Below are 18,225 nucleotides of genomic sequence, written 5' to 3' on the forward strand. Positions count from 1 at the left end.
GGGAGGAGGGGGATTGTCCTGCAAGATTGGGAAGTGAGGCTGAGAGAGAGGAGCAGAGTGCAGCTGAATCTACGCGATTCCAATTGCGTGCCCAGGTATTCCTGGGGAGAGAAGGTTTCCTAACTAGACTTTGGTTGAGGGAACAAGAAACAAAGGAGTAATCAGACCAGGAGCAGGGAGTAAGGGGGGAGAAATAGAAGTATTAATTGACCAGACCTGGTCTAAAATATGGCCATTGACATGAGTAGGAGTGTGAATATGTGAGGAAAAATTTAGATTAGGAAGCAGTTCTGTGAATTTTTTGGACGTAGAGTCCTCAAGAAGGTCGGTAGGCCAGAAATTAAAATCGCCAAGTACCAAGACGGAAGAGTTATTCACTACTAAGGTCGCCAACAGTTGCTGGACTGCAGGGATAAAATGCGACATTTGCTGTGGTGGGCGGTAAATAAGTGCACAGGTGAGAGGGACCTGGAAAGAAATAGTTCGGGCAACCAGAAAGTCAACCGCCATAATGGAGGGAAATGATAACAATTGGAATTGAAGATTGGAACGAACAATCAAGGCTACCCCGCCTCCGTCAGTGATGTCATTTGAGATGTCATCAGTGATGTCACTGACCATGTCATGAATGATGTAATATGTGACATCATCAGCAGTGGATTGCGGGCGCTCGAGATATAGTTAGTACAACTAACTATATCAGAGGAATTTCAATGGTTTTGTATGAGTGAAATGTCCAGCTAACTATAACACCCCTAAAATCTACAGTTTTTTCAGTGAATTTCTAAGGTTTTTTAAATGCTAATGCCTAATTATATCAGGCCTGAAAACTATGTTTATTTCAGTGTATTTCAAAGGTTTTTTAAATGCTAATTCCTAACTATATCAGGCCTGAAACCGATGGTTTTTTCAGTGAATATATATATATATATATATATATATATATATATATATATATATATATATATATATATATATATATATATATATATATATACACAAAGGACAAAGGGGGCAATATTGTCCTATGGGCAAGAGACCTCTATTTGGAGGAAGCACTATTACAACTTAATGATGCTACTTGCTACAGACATTGCGATGTGGGCTCTGTCAGGAAGTCACAAACAACTTTTTATTCATTGTTGATGGGGTGGAGATCATCGGGTCTCATCAGCATGGATGAACTAACATTTCTGAAAAATTAGCATCCCATCACGCCCGTCCTATACTTGATTCCGAAGGTCCACAAGAACCCACGTAAGCCCCCTGGCAGACCCATTATCTGTGCATGTGGGGGGCTCCTGGAAAAGACTACTGTTTATGTGGACTCATTCTTGCAGGAATTTGTGTGTGGGCTCCCCTCGTATATCCACAATTCCAGCGATTTTTTAAGGAAAATCAATGAATTAGTGTGGGATCCGGAATTTTTGCTAATTACTCTTGACGTCACATCGTTGTACACGAGTATTGTGCATGCTGATGGATTGAGGGCTACTGCATACTATTTAGGACAACGTCCGATTGAATTTGCAGAACACAATAAGATGCTACTGTCAATGATGAGTTTCTGCCTAAACAACAACTTCTTTATGTTTAACAAACAGCATTACCAACAGGTCAGGGGAGTAGCCATGGGGCCTGTTTCTCTCCCAGGTATGCCTGTATTCATATGGGATACTGGGAGAGACAGGTCCTCTTTGGTGAACACTCAGCAATTTGCAGAGACCATATCGTGCGATGGTATAGATACATCGACGATTTATTTATGATCTGGCATGGCACATTAGTACAGGCAGAACATTTCATTGATAAGTTAAACACAAATAACTACAATCTGGCATTTACTTCTAATGTTAGTGCATGCCAAGCAACCTTTTTGGATGTCTCAATTGAGATTACCAATGGCTGCCTGGAAACAACATTGTTTAGAAAACCTACTGCAGGTAACACTGTATTGCACGCCAAGAGCCACCATCCCCCGCATCTGATAAGGAGCATCCCTTATGGGGAAATGCTCAGGATCAGAAGGCTTTGCAGTACAGAAGCACAGTGTAATGCAGCACAACAGGCCAGTGAACAAAGGTTTCTGACTAGAGGGTATAGCGAGAATATAGTGGCGGCTGCCATACGAAAAGCTAATGCCCTTCCTCGTGCAACAGCACTGCTACATAAAAAATCCCAGGGTCCAACTCCTATGTCCATGCAGCAACCTATCAGACTAATATGGTCATTTAATAGCCAACATGGGACACTAAGAAAAATAATAAATAATAAATAAACATTGGGATCTGGTGAGATGTGATCCCGTGATTGGTGAACTAATGCCAAGAAAGCCAGCAATTACTTACAGGAGGGCATATTCCTTACAGGATGCTTTGGTTAAATCTAGCCCAGAACTGGAACCATCCAAGGATTGGCTGGCAAGCAGCAGAGGCTTTAGGAAATGTTCTACATGCAAAGCCTGTTCACATGGGGTTAATACAACTGAATATCTCACCCCTTTCTCAGAAGTCCCATGTAAAATCAACACAAAACTAACATGCAAAAGTGAATTTGCAGTTTATGTGTTGGAGTGCCCGTGTGGGTTAAGATATGTGGGCAGCTCCAAACTGCAAGTCCACAAACGTGTACTCCAACATTTGAGGGCTATTAATAACAATGATTCTGCTTACCCTGTGGCTAGACACTTCAAGGAATATCACAGCAACAACAGTGCTCTCCTGAAGTAGTACGCCATTGACTCAGTGGGTCCCCTTAGAATAGGAGGTGATAGGGATGCTGCGCTTAGATCTTTGGAAACAAGATACATCTTGGAGTTGGACAGTAAAGTACCTCATGGACTCAATGCCTCAGAAGATTTTTATACCTGTCTCTGAGAGATTGTTTCCATGAGACCTATAGGGATTATAGTTATCTGCCACACTCCTACCTGCATACATAATGAAATTCAGTTAATACCATGTATCCATGTTTGTGTGGTTCATGCCTGTTTTTTGCATTTAAACCATCACAAAAACTGGAGTAAAAAATCGCCACTAGTTGTGTTTGCAGGTCAGACTGGGACCAGTCTGATCAACATTCCATTCCAAAACACAGACGTATGTATTTTTCCTATTTTTCATATACATTTTACAAAAAAGGTGTTTTTTTTAATCTATGGTTTATCATAGTTTTAATGTGATATAAAAAGAAATTTCCTAAAAAAGAACAACTAGTATTTGGTAGGTGTTTTTAAAGACGATAATTCATTGATCACATACCCTACCCTTTACTATACACATCACTGAGACATCACTTGCACTTTTACTTTTTCATTTACTTATTTGGTGTCATAAAATAGGATGCAATACGGCAAAACTGGACATATACGTAATGTTGTTGAGGTTGAATCATTATGTGCTGGTCACTGAATGAGATATTGATTGACTGTTTTAGCAATTTATATTTAATCATATATGGTGCACATCTTAAACAGTATTGATTTTAATTCATTCTTTTTTATATATAAAGAATTGGATTTTAGGCCGGCTTTTAGGACGTGTCATGTGTATTTGTATATTCTATATATTTTATATGGATAACATAATTATAGCCAAAGGTATTATTATTTTTGCTATTTTTTGCACTAATTTAGGCTACTTTGTAACCAAATTTGATTGTGACATGTACCTATTGACAAAAGTCGTAATTTGATTCATGACATTATGTCCTGTATGTGCAATATCACCATTATGCGGATTTATCCCACTATTTTTTTTGGCCGTGTGCATAAAGAAAATATTTAGTATTTTTACTATGTTTATAGTGCATTCGCTTGACATCCAATGAAAATGTTGCATTCACTAGCACTTGCACTTTAAAAATCTGCCACCGCCCTCTAAGGAGCCATGTGACCAAGGCCTCTTCTAGGCCGAAACGTTATGCTGTCTGTTGCAGAATAAATTACTCACAGAAAATCTGGGTCTCCTGTTTCTTGGCGGTGTAGCGGCTGGAGTCGAGTCCGTTTTGCTGCTTGTGGGAACCTGTGTTCATATATATATATATATATATATGTAAATATATATATATATATCGCCGCTCCAAAAAACACCAGGACGATGCACTCATAGGCGGGTGCTTCTCAAGGTGGGGGTGCACCCACTCATCCAATCTCTGCTCCAATATCCGTATCAAAGGACTAGGTCCATCCGGAAAAAAGCACTCGCGGGGAACAGTTCGGGTTAATTTATTTCGGTAGTAAATCTTCATCCATGTTTCATGGATGAAGGTGTACTACCGAAACGAGTCTGTTTATGGAGTGTCTGTTTGGTGATGAAATAAATTAACCCGAACTGTTCCCCGCGAGTGCTTTTTTCCGGATGGACCTAGTCCTTTGATACGGATATTGGAGCAGGGATATATATATATATATATATATATATTCCAAGTTGGCTCCTGATTAGCAAGACCCCTGGCGCTCCAAGATTCGGTGCAGAACTCCTCAGCTGAGCCCAGCCTTAATTATGTCGCACACCCCCTCACAACGAGGGATTAAGTTCGCACTCACAAAGGTTTTCCAAGTATTCCAATTTTTAGTTTATTTTCTCATTGTCAGCTCATCAGTCACAAAAAACGTTTTTTTTTTTTTTCCAAGTTTTCCAATTTTTAGTTATTGTCAGCTCATCAGTCACAAAAAACCGACGCGTTTCGCTGCTCCCACACGCTGCATTCATTATACATTTTTACATTTTCGACCTTGTCTACAACAGTATAATATTAATCACATTTTTGTGCGTGTGCATTCTATTGTGGTTGCACACACATATCTTCGATCATTTTATCCACATATGGTTGTTGACCCCTAGTGGGCTTTAAGGTGCTACCTTTATCACAACACATAACTTGATACAGCTTGTATCTTATGATGTGCAAACTGCGCACTATTTCACCATTGCTTAAAAAGATCTTATCCGCCCTCTAGTGGGCCATTATCATTTATGCATATAACCAAGGTCATCTCTCACTGGGTATTGAATGCAAAACAAATACTTACGTGGCTTGGATGGCAACAAAGGCGGTCGCCTAAGTTCGAGAGCTCCGCGACCCCGGGGAGAAGAACGGCGGAATAACCAGCGATAACCCTCGGTCTCCCACAAGAAACGGAGGAAACTGTGGGGGAATACCCAGAGCAGCGAAAGGGAAGAGCCTGAGTAAGGGACAACGGCAGATTTAACAAAAAAAAACCATTTTCGGGAAGGCGAAGAGAAGCCCAAGATGGCGGAGCAGTAAAAGCGGTAGCCACAACGACTGGGAACCATAAGGAGTATCCAAACCGGGCTCAACGCGGTGGATACGGGCGAGAGTCACTCCACAACAGAGTCGGCAGAGGCGGCAGAGGCGGCGGACGGCCGTACAAGAACCTGACGGGTGCACACACAAAAGTTACAAGCGCAACCCGAAGACAAACAAGGCGGCCATCTTGAGCGCGACCTGGAGCGCAACAAGGAGTGATACAACGGTCAACGGTCAACGGTAGCAATCCCAGCCAAGCTCATCGCCGGAGGTCCACCACCGTGAGGAAGCGCAAGAGCGGAGCAAGCGGCCACACAAGAAGGCGGAAGAGGGGGGCGGCAGAACCGGAGTGAGGCGGAGCTGGGTACAAGCGGAGCAGCGAGGCACACCCCCGCAACGGTAGCGCGAGAGCAAGAGAGCAGCTCCCAAGCGGCACAAACGTAGCCATACCGGTCCCGCTCCACGCGGCGAGGCGAGGCGCCAGTGTAGCAGTCGGCAGCACTGAGGCGGTGCCATCCGGAACGGGGGAAACGAACGGCGGCGGCCATCTTGGTAAAGGACAAGGCACACCGCTGCTGGAGTGTGCCCGAGCCAAGCCGACACAAGGTTGGCAGGGGAGAACGGAACACTGCTGGCCTTCTTGCGAGCAAAAGCCACCACGCACGGAGCATACCTGGGAACGGTAAAAAGTAGAGAAAAAAGGCGGCGGCCATCTTGGAAGGGGCATACCACATCAGTCCATTCCACAGCGGACAAGAGCGAGTAGGTGCGAGCAAACCAACGCAAGCACATCGCAACTAAGGTAGCGCGAGCCGGATGGTCCTCTGCGAACGTAGTCCACTGAGACCGGAGTGCATCAAGTAGCGGCCGGCGATCAGGAGTGCTCATCCAGAACAGAGGTGAGCAAAAGCGGTGGCCATCTTAGGAGGGGCAATCCAGATCACATCAGACCACAGTGGGCTGGGACGCGATACGTACGTGCAAGCAAACCAACGCAAGCACACCGCAATAAAGGCAGCGCTAGCCGAACACGCACTAAGCCCTGAGCACGAATAGGCACACGTAATACATACGTGTAGAGCACGTCTCAAGGCGCAGGATAGAGGTGGCTGTAGGGTGGCAGTGGACAAAGGCAGCCATTTTGGAAGGTGGAACAGGCGGAGGAAACCATCACAGAGAACATCCACAGGCAGGCAAGCAGGGGCAGCGGAACTTCCGGCCTCGGCGCAAGGGCCAGCTGGAGCGCAACCAAGCACCTGTAAGCGCCTCGGCAGCCTCCTAGCCTCCTAGTCATATCTGGTCTGGAAACACCCTGCCACTGCCCATGCGAGTAATAGCGAAGCGTGCAGCAACAGAAGGTAAAGAACGCTGTGACCAAAACCAGGGATCAGCACCTGGCTCTGGACGGTAGCCCTGGCGTCCGGGAAAACTAGAACCAGGTCGATAAAGTGGCCGAGCAGGTTCACCTTCGGCAGCACTGCAAAGGCTGACACAGCCACGAACACCAAAAACGCTACACCAAAGGGAGCACAGCCCAACCTGAAAAAAAAAGAGAGACTGTCCTTATACCAAGGAAGAAGAGGTCTAGAGATGATGAACGGTGATACAAAAAAAATTAGGAAAGACCTGGAATCACCAATCAAAATGAAAAACCTGCAAAACACAGAGACTGCGATGGACCTGCTCGTCAAAAAAATAACCGAAGCCAATGAGCTGGCCAAGGCCACAAAGATCTCCATGGACAACGTCCAGCTAGAACTCACAGCCATACGTGCAGATCAGAACAAAATAGCGAGTAGAGTAGCGGAGACAGAGAGAAGAATCAGCGACATAGAAGACAAATCAAGTATCATGGACAAAGACATATGCTACATCTCCAAAGTCTCCAGCGACATGCAGAGAAGGCTCGCAGAGCAAGAAGACAAAAACCGGAAAGGGAACATCAGGATCCTAGGCATACCAGAAGATGAGGAGGAGGGGGCAGGCTCATGCGCGGCATTACTTGAGACACTGATACCCAAGCTGACTGGCATAAAATTTGAAAGAGCTTTGGAGATCGACAAAGCTTACAGAATCCCCGCCACAAAACAAGCACACATGAAAGGTCCAAGAACGATCATCTGTAAACCCCTGAAATCCAGCCACACCGATGCCATCTTCGCTTTCGCACGCAAAGGCCAAACCCCCATCTGGAAAGGCAAGAAGATAATATTCACCCAAGACCTTTCAAGGGGCACGGTAGAAGCAAGGAAAGGTTTCCTCGCACTAAGAGACACTATGAAGAGAGCAAGGATAACGTTCAGCTTTGTAGGTCCAGCAAGAATGAGGATAACAGACGGGCAGGACACACGTATGTTCGATGACCCAGCAGAACTACGCAGGTACCTCAGGAAGCCAGAGCAAGAGGAGATGGAACAAACAAATCCCGGTACGGCAAAAAGAAGAGCCTCGTCAGACAGCTCGGAGACGGATGATAAGGGAGCAGCAGGTGGCAGATAAGACCTACCTATGAAGAACAACAGTTACCTCAAGGGCAAAGAAACCTACCTCACCAGAAGAAGAAACTACCTCAACTACGGGAATACGATCCGTGGACAACCTAGGAACACAGGACTTTCCTAGCCTGCAGGCCACACCGATCTCATTGAACAAAGTCTACCTCACATAAGGAACACAGGACCTTGAACACTTGAGAACCTATATCCTTTGCCTAAAAATGCGCAGCACGGGTGGGCGGCTAAGAGGGTTTTCACTTGCCTCGGACAAACCCGGGGGAGCGGAGGGCGGGAACCGTTGCTGTCGCACGTTTACAGTACGTTGACAGGGGGGAGGGGGGCGGGGGGCGGAGGGGGGGGAGAGGGCCGGGAGGGAGGCCATGTAGCACGGACAATCTTAGCCTGGTGGAAGCACTCTTCTTTCTTTCTCTTCTTTCCTGTATCCACACACAACCCCCCATCCCATCCCACATCCCGAGGGGGCACCAATGTCTGGTGGCAGTTAGCAAGCAAGCAAAGAACAAAGAGAAACAACAGAGATCCCTCTCTAAGGTGCAGCGACAGAACGAACACACCATGACGACACCTGACACTAGTGGCCATGCACAGATAGCCTCGGACTTTAAAATAGTGTCACTTAACGTCAAGGGCCTCAACCACCCCGTCAAGCGACGGAAAACACTAGACTACCTAAATAGACTGAAGGCTGACATATACGTCCTCCAAGAAACTAGAGTGTTCACAGAGGAGGCTAACAAGCTCAAAGCCAACTGGATAGGCGAGGTGCTATGCTCACCAGCAATCAACAAAAAGGGAGGAGTCATCACCATAATCAGTAAGAAAGGGAAGTTCCAGGTTCACAACAATGTCACAGACTCCAAAGGGAGGTGGCTGATCACATCTATTAAGAGAGGTGACGAAACAATACACATAGCAAACATATACGGGCCAAACGCGGTAGACAAAAAATTCTGGGAGGACCTAGAGAACGAACTAAATACGATCCCACTGGGCGAACTACTAATAACGGCAGGGGACATGAACCAGGCGATGGACAATGCCACAGACAGACACCCACACAGACCCAGCCACACATCATAAGAACAGAACACACTCAAAAACCTATGCACCAAACTCGCACTAGCTGACCTGTGGAGGCTACAAAACCCTAGCGCAAGAGAATACACCTTCTACTCGCACCCCCACAACTCGTACAGCAGGATAGATTACATACTCATGTCCAACACACATACACACCTGATAGACACAACTGAAATAGGGTCCATAACAGTCTCGGACCATGCACACATATCCCTCTCATTAAGTGGCAAACATAACGAAACACCTAGCAGGAGGTGGCGCCTTAACAGTGACATACTCGAGAACCCCGCCAACATTACCGAAATAGAGGTAGCGATCAAGGAATATCTCCAGTACAACGACACAGCAGACATAGAGGCAGCAACACTTTGGGACGCGCTCAAAGCAACAATAAGGGGGAAACTCATGAATATTAAAGCACGCATGAACAGGGGCAGGAACAAAAAAATTAGAGAACTGGAGGAGCAGATTAAGGAGTTAGAGAGGAACCACACGGCCAACTTAATGGACAGAAACACACTCACAACACTAACAAAGAAAAAATATGAGCTAAACAGAATCCTAAGCGAGAGAGCCTCCACGTGGATCAACAAATATAAATCCATTAACTTATGCTCGGCCAACAAAGCAGGGAAAGCCCTGGCTGGATACCTGAAAGCCAAGCAAAGGCAGCACGCAGTCGCGGCAATCACAGACGCTGATAACAAGACACACACAACGAGCAAACAAATCCTCGAAACTTTCAGGAAGTTCTACAAAGACCTATACACTGCCGATGCCTCGCTGGAGGCAGACGGCGGGGCAAACCTGCTAGAGAAGCTCGACCTACCCAGAATAAGCGAAGAACAGAGAGAGGCCTTAGATCAAAACATAACCAAAGCGGAAGTAGGGAGGGCCATAGACTCACTAAAACCAAACAAGGCCCCAGGTCCGGACGGCTTCACAGCTGCCTTCTATAAACAATACCAACCACTACTCAAAGACACGCTAGTCAGAATATTCCATGCATGCGCGGAAAAAGGCTATATGACGGACTCGATGGCAGAGGCAAACATTATTGTGATCCCCAAGGAAGGGAAAGACCCCCAGTTCCCACACAACTACAGGCCAATTTCCCTAATTAACGTGGACTGCAAAATCTACGCCAAAATCATAGCAGCGAGATTAAACACACATCTCCCCGCTCTCATACACAAAACTCAGGTGGGCTACCTGGAAAACAGACTCTCGCAGGACAACACCAGACTGCTATGCCATTTAATCAATCGCACGGCCAACAGTGCGGAAAAGGCTGTCATGATCGCATTAGACGCAGAAAAAGCCTTCGATAGAGTCTCATGGCCCTTCCTGAACCAATGCATGATCAAGTTTGGACTGGGGGAGAAGTACAGGGGCATGATCATGGCCCTCTACAAAAACCCTCGGGCTCGAGTGGTGGTGAACGCAGCGACATCGGACACACTCACACTAGGCAGAGGGACAAGGCAGGGCTGCCCCCTCTCACCGGGGCTATTCCTGTTGGCACTAGAACCACTCCTCCACATGATCAGATCAAACCCCCGCATCACGGGGGTGCAGATAGAGGGTCAAGCTTTCAAGCTAGCTGCATACGCGGATGACATTCTGATCACCACAAACAACCCACAAGAGTCAATTGAGGCACTCGTGCAAACAATAGAAGAATATGCGCTTGTCTCAGGCTACAAGCTCAACAGGGAGAAATCCGAATGCAAACCTATGAACTGCCACACCACCAAGACTGTCCTGGGCTCGTCCGGCCTGGCATGGCAGACAAAACCCCTGAAATACCTAGGTCTACTCTTCGGAAGGGACCTAAGATCAACACTAGATCACAATGAGGAGGCGATGTTAAAAAAAATTAAGTCCAGGCTAGACACGTGGGGCCCCAAATACATAAGCTGGTGGGGAAGAATTGAGACAATAAAAATGATGGTCACTCCCATGCTAAACTACATGCTCTCCATGCTGCCTCTCACACTCACAACCGATTTCCACAAACGCATAGACAAAAGCATCAACATGTTCCTCTGGGGAGGAAAAAAACCAAGAATAAGCTTAGCGAAACTCAGACTTAAAAAAGAACAGGGCGGACTGAATCTCACAAACTACAAGGCCTTCCAGACGGCGTGCCTTGCCAAACAGGGAACACACTGGATAGCCCCCACACCAGAGTACATGCCGGTATGGCTTGACCTGGAAAGGTGTATCCTAGGGGGGGCAGACCCAATTATGGCCCTCACGGCGCACAAGCACCCAGAGGCCAAAAACGCAATAATCCACAACACAAAGACAGCACTGCTGAGAGTAGACAAGGAAATGGCAGTAAGTATCAAGGGCACCAAATGGGAATCATTGTGGCATAACACCAACATCACTTACAAGGGGAAAACACTAGACAGCAAGGAATGGTACAGCAGAGGCATCACAACACCGTCACAATTAGAAGCAGGGAATAACCCACTCACCTACAGGGCAATACAGCAGACAACCTCCCTACCAAACAAGGAGTTCTACGAATTCCTTAAAATCAAAGCAGCTGTCACCAAAGCGAGCCTCTCGAAACAGATACCCACCATCATACAATACACACAAAACCTAAACAAGACAGGCCACCAAACAGCGCAAATTTACAAGCTAATCACACCACGCACCACAACTCTAAACAATAAGACACTGGCCTTTTGGGAGGAGACCATACAAAGACCTCTAAACGAGGAGGAAAGAGCCAGACTATGGACGGCAGCGTCCAAAAACAAAATCACGCCACAACTAGCACAAACCAAATACTGGTTACTCCACAGGCTGCATTGGACACCAGCGAAACTAGGGAGAGTTGGAGCTAGCGAGAGCAGTATATGCTGGAACTGCCAGAGGGCAACAGGAGATCTATCCCACATGCTATACGAATGCCCCAAAATCAAAACTTTCTGGAGCAAGGTCTATAACGTCATAGACACAGTCACAGGAAGTAAGACACAAAGAGGACTAGCGGGGATAGCCACTGCCTTCCTATCAACAGAACTTCAGTCCAAAGAAGTACGAGACCTGGTCGATGTACTTCTGACAGCTGCGGTGAAAACGATCCTGGGTAACTGGAAGGACACTAGCAAAGCCACCTTCAAACGCTGGTTCAACTGGGTAACCTTCCTCCGGGGGGCTGACAACATCACTGCCAAGCACAAGACGGCGAATCATACCGCTAAAGATAACATGTGGGAAGCTCTCGACGCATATCTGGAACAGTGACCCCTCCCCCCCCCCCTCCTTTTTCTCTCTCTCTTCCTTTCTTTCTCTCACGTGGCCCCACCAGGCCGCAACTTTGCAAGAACTGTACAAGTATTACAAATGTTTTGCTTTCGCTTTGTATATGGAAAAAAAATTTTTTTACTTTCAATAAAGAATATTTTGAAATAAAAAAAAAATACAATTCATTTAAAGTCCCTTCTTGGATAATAAAATTCATTATGAATATTGTGCACTGACATTCAAATCATCTTTTTGATACCACAAACTGTCCCACTGTTATATTCTTGTGCGTCACAAATGTACATGCAGTTCATTTTTTGTGACTGATGAGCTGACAATAAGAAAATAAACTAAAAATTGGAAAACTTGGAAAACCTTTGTGAGTGCGAACTTAATCCCTCGTTGTGAGGGGGTGTGCGATATATATATATATATATATATATATATATATATATATATATATATATATATATATATATATATATTGGAAGGGGGAATGCCAAAAACTCCTTTTTTACCAACTTATCTCCCTTTACTTCTTCCCTCCCGAACCATAAAATTGCCCTTTACCACTTACCACCCCATAATACTAAAATCACCCTTACCTCCCTTTATCTCTACCTACCTTTAAATACTAAAATTACACTTACCTCCCTTTACCTCTACCCATCCATGAACTCTAAAACGACCCTTCCTCTCCTTACCTATACCCACCGTTAAACCCTAAAATCACCCTTACCTCGCTTTATCTCTACCCACCTCATAAACCGTAAAATTACCCTACCCTCCATTTACCTCTACTCACCCCTAAACCCTAAAGTCACCCTTATCTACTTTTACCCACCCCTGAACCCTATGGTCACCCACATCCCCCTCTACATCTACCCACCCATAAACCCTACCTCCCTTTACCTCTATCCACCCAAATCACTAAAACTACCGTTTCCTCCCTTTACCTTTAACCACTTTTTAACCCTAAATCGACCCTTGCCTTGATTTACCTCTACCCGCCCCAAACTATACAACTACCATTACCTCCCTTTACCCACACCTAAATCTCTTCTTTTGAATAATAAAAAGGTTGCATGCTATAGTACTGCACAGTAACGTTAGAAATACTTCACTGCATGGTACTTATCTGTGTGGTAAGGGCACATGAGGTAATGGATGCGTGGTAAAGGCTGTTTCCCAGTAATGACAAAAGCCTGTTTACCCCTGTTTTAAGCAAATATTGAACTTTGATGTGACACAGTATTTCAGATTGTAGTGCTGTTCATAACAGACAAGAACATTTATCCAGCAGAACTTTTGAGATTTGGCATTAGCATGTGCTCTTACTGAAAATAATGAAACCACATTACCAAGAAACTCTTACTACAATCATATTATAATGATGCTTGTCAACATTGCCTTTTTCATTTCAGGGGACCTACCATACCACGCTCCCTTTCACCCCACTCCCTACATTCAAATTGTCTTCGTCATTATATTAAGATTATGGGTAGAGAATTTCACATAATGCTTTGTATGCAGAAAATACACTTTAGCCAATGCTCTATGTATTATTTGGGGGTCACAGAAGAATCAATTTTGGTGGCTAAGATTTTGGCAACTGACTTGCAAAACAAGTACATATCTACTTACAGTTCACATTGAGCGTCATTGAGCGTTGCCTTTTCTTTGGTTTCATTTCCATCCGTGGGTCTTCAAAAGACATTTGTGCCTGACATAAAATATCCGTGCCGTCATCTTCCACGAAAGGAGTAAATTTGTGCTGCAGCCTCAAAGTAGTTGTTTTGTCCTCCACAGAGTCATCTATATCTTCGTATGTCCTTTTCTCCACCTCATGGCTATTCCTTATGAGTCTCAGAGTGCAGCGTCGAGAAGGAAAGACATCTGTGACTTCACAGGTGAGGGCAGCGGGTACCCCGGCCACAAGCGGGGTGCTGGAAATCACTGGATCACTGGAAAGGGCTGCAGCCAGAGTCAGGGAAACCAACAACAATACATGAATTGGCATTCTTTTGGAATGTTATTGCATGAAAGATATAACATTGCCCAATTGAAAGCCACATCAATGGACATTCTTTTGGAGAGCAACATCAATGGACATTAATTTGGAGAATAACATGAATGGGATATCTTTAGGATCGTGACATGAATGGACATTCTTTTGGAGAGTAACATGAATGGTCATTCTTTTGGAGAGTGGCTGCATGAAAGGTATAACATGGCCAATTGAAAACACAACTTAAATGGACATTCTTTTGGGAGAGTAACATGAATGGACATTCTGTTGGAGAGTAACATTGACATTCTTTTGGAGAGAAACATAAATGGACATTCTTTCGGAGGGCAACATGAATGGACATTTTTTGGGAGAGTAACATGAATGAACATTATTTGGAGAGTAACATCAATAGGCATTCTTTTGGAGAGCAACATTAATGGACATTCTTTTTGAAGAGTAACATGAATGGACTTTTTTGGGACAGTAACATCAATCGACATTATTCTTGAGAGTGGCTGCATGAAAGATATAACATGGCCAAATTGAAAGCATAACATCAATTTGCATTCTTTCGGAGAGTAACATGAATGGACATTCTTTTGGAGAGTAACATGAATGGACATTTGTTTGGAGAGCAACATGAGTGGACATTCTGCTGGAGAGTAACATTGACATTCTTTTCGAGAGAAACATAAATGGACATTATTTTGGAGGGCAACATGAATGGACATTTTTTCGGAGAGTAACATGAATGAACATTCTTTGGAGAGTAACATCAATGGGCATTATTTTGGAGAGCAACACTAATTGTCATTCTTTCGAAGAGTAACATGAATGGACTTTTTTGGGATAGTAATATCAATGGACATTATTTTGGAGAGTGGCTGCATGAAAGATATAACATGGCCAATTGAAAACACAACACCAATGGGCATTCTTTTGGAGAATAACATTAATAGACATTCTTTTGGAGAGAAACATGAAATGACATTGTTTGGAGAGTAACATACATGAACATTCTTTTGGAGTGCAACATGCATGGACATTCTTTTGGAGTTCAAGACGCATGGACATTCGTTTGGAAAATAATATGAATGGACATTCTTTTGAGAGTGATTGCATGAAAGATCTAACACTGGCCAACTGCAAATGAGGATAACGGATCTAATACTTGCGTTCTCAGCTGTAATATATCACAAGATGACTAGGAGAGAGAGTGAATAATGGCTTCGTGTAATAAACTGGCGCTTTCACAATAATGTGTTTGTATTTTATCTTTTAGTACAGTAAATTATATTGGTAAATGCTACTTTGTGAACTTTGTTGCCTCTGTCAAATTGCAACAATTCATCCTGGCATCACTTTGCTTTTTAATAAGAAAACGTCTGTAAGTGCAAATATTGTGGGCATGCTACTGCATGAACACCCCAAGCAAACTAGCATTGGTAGGTGGCAGAGAAAGATGTGCTGAGGCTGCAACCTTTTCAAAGATTTCTCCCGACCAGCCACCCAATTTATGCCATGTGTCGTTTTGACCATGTTCGTATTGTAATTTTATTATGTTAACTATACAGGACCAGTGCATCACACACAACACTGCTCAGACATGCCATAAAAACTGCTCTCGGCCCTCAGGAGCACTCAAAACGACCACAGCACTTTATGGCATGAAACAGAACTCTGTAGAAGCAAAGGGCGCGTGCAGACAGGGATGGGTGTCCAACAGTACTTACAATAACCTACATGAATTTCCAACACAACTTATCAAGGGAAGCACCATACACAGTGCACAATACGCAGTCAATATACTATTCAGGTATCTGTATACTGACAACAGAATTCACCCATACAATCACCACATATCACTTACAAAACCGTCCATAGCTAACCAGAATTCATACCTATTTGCAATTATTTCACACACATACAAAATCACTGGTCAGTGCAGGAGTCATAGATGGCAAAAAAAATACTCTGCCAGACCTGCAGCAGCATCTCACCAGACAGTAGAATATCTAATTATCAACATCAAATATTCCCACGATAACAATTACTGCATTTCACAACGGATTCACGTCTGTTCTGGAATTTTCAAAACCTGGGCATGAATTTACCAAAAGCAATGCCATCGCAAGGCTATAAGACTAGCAGAAGGAGTGCCTTATAGATACATATAACATTATCACATGATATGGAAACCTTAAAATCATCAGCAGCGCTACCAAACAACTGTACTCTGATCAAATGGCCATTGACCAACTAAAACAACAGGGATAGTCAGAATCCGTCAAGCTCATAAAAACAGGATGATGGCACACTGGGCGCTATACACAGATCTTCACAATCCTAGTACTCACAGTACACGTCCACGTCGGTTTTGGTTTGCCGCCTCTCCGACCCACAGGAGGCGAGGCATATGTACGTCTGAGCATTGTCGAAGCCAACGGGGGCCACGGTGAGGTTGGACTGGTGCCCCACTGTGCTGGTGGCCCCGCCGAGGGACGAGTCTCCGGTCCCCCTCCAGACGAAGAACACGGGCTTGTCGGGCTCGCAGCCGGTCACGGTGCAGACCAGCACCAGGGTCCCTCCGTGAGGGACAGCGACCCAGCTCTTCGGCAGTAACGTGGCCTTAAAACCTTCCGCTAAAAGCACAAAAAGTACAGGAGATTCAATGCACACGGCATTTTGTCTTGCGCGTTTTTTTTTAATCTCTTTGTTTAAAATAAAAGTAAAATAGAACACTAACCGGAAAACATAAAAGGAAAGGATGATGCAATCTATGAAACTAAAGCCAATGCAAAATACAAAACTTAACAATATCCAGATACGGAAAAAGGTAACATGAACGCATTAATCACATCATTAAAATGTCACAAATATTCCCTTGTAGGCTTTCATGGTTTCTCAAGGATAACATAACATTCTCCTATGTGGTGAGCAACAAGATCAGCTCCTCGTCCTCTTGAACAGAGAAACTAACAGCAGCTTTTACGAGTTGAACTGTTACTGATCATTACATAGGGATATAAAACCAACTTGCTGAAGCTCACACCAAATGCCCATAGGGAGCCGGGACTTTAACTCTATACATTCTCAGAGAACAATGCTCAGCCCACTAAGAGCTCATTACAGTCAAGAATGTAAAGGACCCATTTTGCTTCAACGTGGTTTTAAAGGGTCAATGTGATGTTAAGGAATTAACACCACACCAGGCTATAAATAAAGTAAGTCATGATTCTATCAGCAAAGACGTCAGACCAGAAACGAATTAAATTGTCTGTCTGTTTAAAATACCCAAACTCACCGCTTAGTATTCCGAGCAGGAACACGCAGAGAGCTAAAGATGCCCTTGGTATCCGGGCAACCCTCATGTTCTTGACGAGGGAAGGTGATGGGGCCGGGAGTCGGTATCCAGGGGCGTGGAGTGCACGAGGTGACCCAGACTGCGAGTGAAGAGAGGGGCGCTCGCGCCTTATGAAGGGCCTGGGAGACGGGAGACGGGAAATCCCGGCGAGCCGCGGGGACACTCAAACTAGTCCGCAAAAAAAGTAAAAGTACACAAGGGAACCGAGGAAAACCAGGGCTATAAATAGACGCACGGATCTCGCGGCTGTCAGCGCCCTCTGTTGCACCCGAGGCTAAACGTCCCTCCCTTAAAAAAATTAACTTCTGGCGCTATTTATCGAAACAATGAGCCAGATTCAATCAAAGACACAAGCAATGCGTTGCCAATACTATTGGCTCTGGCTTGCATTTTGAGCCTTGACTAAAATATTAGCAAGCATTGGCAAATACAATAGACCCCCCTTTTGGGAGCGATTGAATTTGCCAATGGTTCTAACCACGCTGTGCTACATCATGATGTTGAGCCTCATGGCTATGAAAAAGGAAAACAAATAATTGCGGCCAGCAACGTAATTTTGAAGGCACGCACCACAAGCATGTGGCAGAGGTGGAGGAGAAGTGCACAAGTGTAAAAGGAACGCTGGGGTGGGATAAGCAGATGAGGGCTGGTGGACACACATGAGCAGGCAGTGCAGTGGAGGGGGGAGACATACAAGAGGAAGACAGCAGGAAAAC

General features: G+C 44.7%; 1 protein-coding gene across 3 annotated transcripts in view; it reads right to left on the reverse strand.

The window, feature by feature from the left end:
• VCAM1 (vascular cell adhesion molecule 1) overlaps positions 1 to 17,661 on the reverse strand; it is a 117,584-nt gene extending 99,923 nt beyond the window's left edge. Inside the window, exons 1-3 of one of the 3 annotated variants that reach the window (XM_078644568.1) lie at positions 17,450 to 17,650; positions 16,503 to 16,787; positions 13,779 to 14,108 (exon numbers count right to left, since the gene is read on the reverse strand). In XM_078644568.1, the coding sequence (XP_078500694.1) occupies positions 13,779 to 14,108; positions 16,503 to 16,787; positions 17,450 to 17,516 (682 nt within the window). In that variant the 5' untranslated portion in view covers positions 17,517 to 17,650. Of the gene's footprint in view, positions 1 to 13,778; positions 14,109 to 16,502; positions 16,788 to 17,449 lie in introns of all 3 variants that reach the window. The other 2 variants (XM_078644559.1, XM_078644577.1) reach the window with 2 other exon arrangements.
• Between the last annotated feature and the right edge of the window lie 564 nt (positions 17,662 to 18,225).

The sequence above is a fragment of the Lissotriton helveticus genome, chromosome 1_1, assembly GCF_964261635.1.
Source record: "Lissotriton helveticus chromosome 1_1, aLisHel1.1, whole genome shotgun sequence".
Classification (NCBI taxonomy): Eukaryota; Metazoa; Chordata; class Amphibia; order Caudata; family Salamandridae; genus Lissotriton; species Lissotriton helveticus.